The sequence below is a fragment of the Miniopterus natalensis genome, chromosome 2 (assembly GCF_054644295.1).
Source record: "Miniopterus natalensis isolate mMinNat1 chromosome 2, mMinNat1.hap1, whole genome shotgun sequence".
In the NCBI taxonomy this organism is placed as follows: Eukaryota; Metazoa; Chordata; class Mammalia; order Chiroptera; family Miniopteridae; genus Miniopterus; species Miniopterus natalensis.
This window is the reverse complement of record NC_142082.1, coordinates 138,097,798-138,102,836: the sequence shown is the minus strand read 5'-3', so window position 1 is coordinate 138,102,836 and position 5,039 is coordinate 138,097,798. Positions and strand designations below refer to the sequence as shown.

General features: G+C 35.6%; 1 protein-coding gene across 2 annotated transcripts; it reads left to right on the top strand.

Annotated features, from left to right (window-relative positions):
* The first annotated feature begins 983 nt into the window (after positions 1 to 983).
* On the top strand, positions 984 to 4,249 carry LOC107538201 (olfactory receptor 6C4-like). 2 transcript variants are annotated; one of them, XM_087813889.1, is made up of 2 exons: positions 984 to 1,907; positions 4,226 to 4,249. In XM_087813889.1, the coding sequence occupies exons 1-2, from the start codon at positions 984 to 986 to the stop codon at positions 4,247 to 4,249; spliced, it is 948 nt and encodes a 315-aa protein (XP_087670015.1). The 2 variants fall into 2 exon arrangements, with proteins under 2 accessions (XP_087670015.1, XP_016069849.2); XM_016214363.2 differs by lacking the exon at positions 4,226 to 4,249 and having other exon boundaries at positions 984 to 1,922.
* The last annotated feature ends 790 nt before the right edge of the window (positions 4,250 to 5,039 follow it).

Here is a 5,039-nt window from a genome sequence, read left to right as displayed (position 1 = left end):
AATTTTTGGAATATTTGTTCGAGTTCTATGAGATAGGCCATTGTTTTTTTAATAGGAATTGCATTGAACCTGTAGGTTGCTTTGAGTAGTATGTGCATTGTAATGATGCTCGTTATAATTTTCCAAGTACAGGTCTTTTACCATCTTGGTTAAATTTATTCATAGTTACCTTACTTTTTGTTGTTGTTGCAATTATAAATGGGATTGCTTACTTGGTTTCTCTTTCTGATAGTTCATTATTGGTATATAAAAATGCCACCAATTTCTGTATATTAATTTTGGAGTTTTTTAAACACCTGAATATTAATTTTGTATCCTGCTACTTTACTGAATTCATTTATCAGTTTAAGTTGGTTTTGGCTGAGCCTTTAGGGTTTTCTACATACAGTATCATGTCATCTGCAAACTGGGACCTGAGGGAAAGCAGACACTGACAGCAAAGATTTAGAGACTGGTGACTTTAGCTACAATGGTCCACAAATTCAAAAAATCAAAGGGAAGTTGGGGGCCTCTTTGGTTATGCAGTTATAATGGTATTGCTTATTCCCTCCTAAAGGCCCCTCAACTATGAACAAACAAAGTTAACTTTTCTTCTCACACTTGAGACCAAGAGAGTGATGGAAATGAGACATACTACCAAATTAGCAAATATAATGAAAGATCAAAAGTAGAGTCAGTGTTCAAAGAGAAAATAAATGGAGAAATGATAACTTAGGCATTGGATTAAAAGACACACTAGGAAAGTAAATGAAGAGCCTGAAAATGAGCCATGGAAAAAAGTCCCCTGTGTGGTAACTTAACAAATAATTCTTGTGAAGAGCCAGCCTCTATCCAATAGAAAATCTCGTTTGAGTCAAAATGACATGGGGAGAAATGTATTTGAATCAATTCAACAGGAAAACCTTAGGCTCTCCTGAATGCTCCTGAGCTCTTCTTCCCTTCTAAACACCAATTTTGTTCCTTTGTACCTTCCTAGGCTGCAAATGTTAGTGATGAAAAACCAAACATTTCCAACAGAATTCATTCTGCTGGGACTAACAGACATCCCAGAGATTCAACTTGTCATGTTTATGCTTCTCTTCCTCACCTACGTATTCAGTATCATTGGAAACCTGACCATCATCACCCTCACACTACTAGACTCCCACCTCCAGACTCCCATGTATTTCTTCCTCCGGAATTTCTCTTTTTTAGAAATTTCCTTTACAACCACTTTTACTCCTAGACTACTGTTCAGCATCTTAACGGGGAACAAGAGCATTGGCTTTGCTGGTTGCTTCACTCAGTATTTCTTTGCCATATTCCTCGGGGCCACAGAGTTTTACCTTCTGGCTGCCATGTCCTATGATCGCTATGCAGCCATATGTAAACCCCTGCATTACACAACCATTATGAGCAGCAGGGTCTGCACCTCACTGGTTCTCTGCTCCTGGCTAGGTGGATTTCTGGTCATCATATCCCCAATCATCCTGACCAGTCAGCTGGATTTCTGTGCCTCCAACGTGCTGAATCATTATTATTGTGACTATGGACCCCTTATAAAAATATCTTGTTCAGACACAAGACTCCTGGAGCTGGTTGACTTTATTTTAGCAGTTGTGACCTTGGTGGTCACTCTGGTGCTGGTGAGTGTCTCCTATACAAACATCATCTGGACCATTCTGAAGATCCCCTCTGCTCAGCAAAGGAAAAAGGCCTTTTCCACATGTTCTTCCCACATGATTGTCATCTCCCTCTCTTATGGCAGCTGCATCTTCATGTACGTAAAACCCTCAGCAAAAAAGGGAGTTGCTTTCAATAAGGGAGTTGCTGTGCTCAATACCTCAGTTGCCCCTTTGTTGAACCCATTCATTTACACTCTAAGAAATAAACAAGTAAAACAAGCTTTCAAGCATGTGGCCAGAAAGATTGTGAATATTTAATGAACATAAAGACCCCAAACAAAGGAAAATATGAACACATTCATAAAGTCCTGTCCATGAAAACCCAGGAAGAACTTCTCTAACACTCTCATTAAACCAATATCTCAGATAAATTTATTATTAAGAGGTGTCAAAGTTATATTTCAAACTTGCCAATGAGAGGGAAATCTTCCCAAAAAAGTTTAAATATTTCTTTCTAGCACATAGATTTTCGAACCAAACATTTTTAAAATTTTCAAAAATGTGAAACAATAACATTCTTCTCATTATTTTTGAGACTGTGGTTATTTTGAATTAAAATATGTAATTTGTGTTCAAAAGGAATGTGTTTATTATAATTATTTTTAAAAACTTAATATATAGATTTTTTAAGTTCCCAGTTTTAATTTCTAATATGATATAAAATAGATATAGCTATAACCCCTTAGTAAATAAATTTTTATAGAAAAAAGATATAACTAGATAACTTTGCATACAAAAAAAGGAATATCTGAATAAAATTAATGGAGTTGTCACTAGACTGGTGGTCCTGAACTTACTGGTAATGTTTAGCTTTACAAATGAGGCTCTTCATTTTATCACAGTATTTAAGAAAGTTGTCCAAACATATTATCAGAAACACTAGACACTTCCCAGAAGAGGCTAGTGATTACATCTTGCAATAAAGCTCTACTCTTGCAATAAAGGCCATCTTTTCTCAAGTTTGAGATAATTTTCTTTCTCATCCTTTTTGCTCTGACAATTCTAAAACCATCTCTTCCTTTTTTTAATCTTTATTTTATTTTTAAATTTATTGGGGTGACATTGGTTAATATCAACATATAGGTTTCAGGTGTGGGTTTCTATGTTACACGATCTGTATAGTGCACTGTGTGCCCACCACCCAAAGTCAAATCTTCTCTAGTCACCATATATTAAGACCCCCTTCACTCCCCACCCCCTTCTCTCTGGCAAGCACCACACTGCTCTTTGTGTCCATGACTTTCAGTTTTAATATGCCACATGAGTGAAATTATATGATTCTTAGCTTTTTCTGACTGGATTATTTCACTTAGCATAGTATTCTCAAGGTCCATCCATGTTGTTGCAAATGGCAGTATTTTCATCATTTCTTATGGCTGAGTAGTGTTCCATTGTGTACATGTACCACATCTTTACCAGTCTTCTATTGCAAGACACTGGTTGTTTCCATGTCTTGGCCACTGTGAATAATGCAATGATCATACGGGTGCATATATCTTTATGAATACATGTTTTCAAGTTTTTCGGGTATATACCCAGGAAAGGGATTGCTGGGTTGTATGGTAGCTCTATTCTTAATTTTTTGAGGAATCACCAGACTTCTTTCCGTAATGGGTGTACCAGTCTACATTCCCACCAGCAGTGAATGAGGGTTCCCTTTTCTCCACACCTCTCCCACACTTGTTATTGCTTGTCTTGTTGATAATAGCCACTCTAACAGGTGCAAGGTGGTATCTCATTGTAGTTTTGATTTGCATTTCCCTAATTGCTAATGAGGTTGAACACCTTTTCATATATCTATTGGCTGTTCATATGTCTTCTTGGGAAAGGTGTCTGTTCAGGTCCACTGTCCACTATTTGATTGGGTTGTTTGTTTGCTTGGTGTTGAGTTTTATGAGTTCTTTATATTTTTTGGAAATAAAACCTTTGTCAGAGCTACTGTTTGCAAATATCATCTCCCACCCGACTGGCTGCCTCTTTGTTTTGTTGTCAGTTTCTTTTGCTGTGCAGAAGCTTTTTAGTTTGATATAGTCCCATTCATTTATATTTGCCTTTGCTTCCCTTGCCTTTGGGGTCAAGTTCGCAAAATGTTCTCTACGAAGAGAACATTTTAGTATCTATGTTTTCCATAAGTTTAGTATCTATGTTTTCCTTCTATGTAACTTATTGTTTTGGGTCTCACATTTAGGCCTTTAATTCATTTTGAGTTAATTTTTGTACATGGGGACAAACCATAAGCCCAGTTTCATTCTTTTGCATGTGGCTTTCAAATTTTCCCAGCACCATTTATTGAAGAGACTATCTTTACTTTATTGTGTGTTTCGGGCTCCTTTGTCAAAAATTACCTGCCCATATACATGTGGTTTTATATCTGTGCTCTCTATTCTGTTCCACTGATCTGTGTGTCTGTTTCTGTGCTGATTCCATGCTGTTTTGATTATCACCATTCTGTAGTATAATTTGAAGTCAAGTAGTGTGATATCTCCAGCTTTGTTCTTTCTTCTCAGGATTGCTTTTGCTTCTTGGGGTGGTTTGTTGTTCCATACAAATCTGATGATTTCTCATTCTATTTCTTTAAAAAATGACATTGGAATTTTGATGGGAATTGCATTAAACCTGTAAATTGCTTTGGGTACTATAGCCATTTTAACTATGTTCATTCTCCCAATCCATGAACACCAGATATTTTTTCATTTTGTTGTGTCTTTTTCAATCTCTTTTAATAGTACTTTGTAATTTTCAGTATGTAGGTCTTTCATGTTCTTTGTTAAGTTTATTCCTAGGTATTTTATTATTTTGGTTGCAACTGCAAAAGGAATTGTTTTTTTCATTTCTTTTTCTGAAGTTTTGTTGTTAATATACAGGAAGGCAATGGATTTTCATATATTGATTTTGTATCCTGCAACTTTACTGTATTTATTTATTGTTTCCAATAGTTTTTGGTAGAGTCTTCAGGGTTTTCTATATATAGAACCATCTCTTCTACAAAAAGTGACAGTTTTACTTCTTCCTTCCCTATTTTGATGTCTTTTGTTTCTTTCTCTTGCCTGATTGCTCTGGCTAGGACTTATAGAACTATGTTGAATAAAAGTTTTGAGAGTGGACATCCTTGTCTTGTTCCTGATCTTAGAGGAAAAGTTTTCAGTTTTTCACCATTGAGTAAGATATTAGCTGAGGATTTATTACATATGGCCTTTATTATGTTATGGTACTTTCCTTCTATTCCTATTTTATTGAGTGTTTTAATCATAAATGAATGTTGTATCTTATCAAATGATTTCTCTGCATCTATTGATAAGATCATATGATTTTTATCCTTTCTTTTGTTAATGTGGTTTAGTACATTGATTGATTTATGTATGTCAAACCATCTTT

What these genes read in the sequence shown, in the direction of transcription:
- LOC107538201 (XM_087813889.1), top strand. Translation starts at nt 984, where the DNA reads ATGTTAGTGATGAAAAACCAAACATTTCCAACAGAATTCATTCTGCTG. An exon ending in TCAAGCATGTGGCCAGAAAG is followed by an intron (nt 1,908 to 4,225) that starts ATTGTGAATATT and finishes TCTGATGATTTC; the next exon opens with TCATTCTATTTCTTTAAAAA.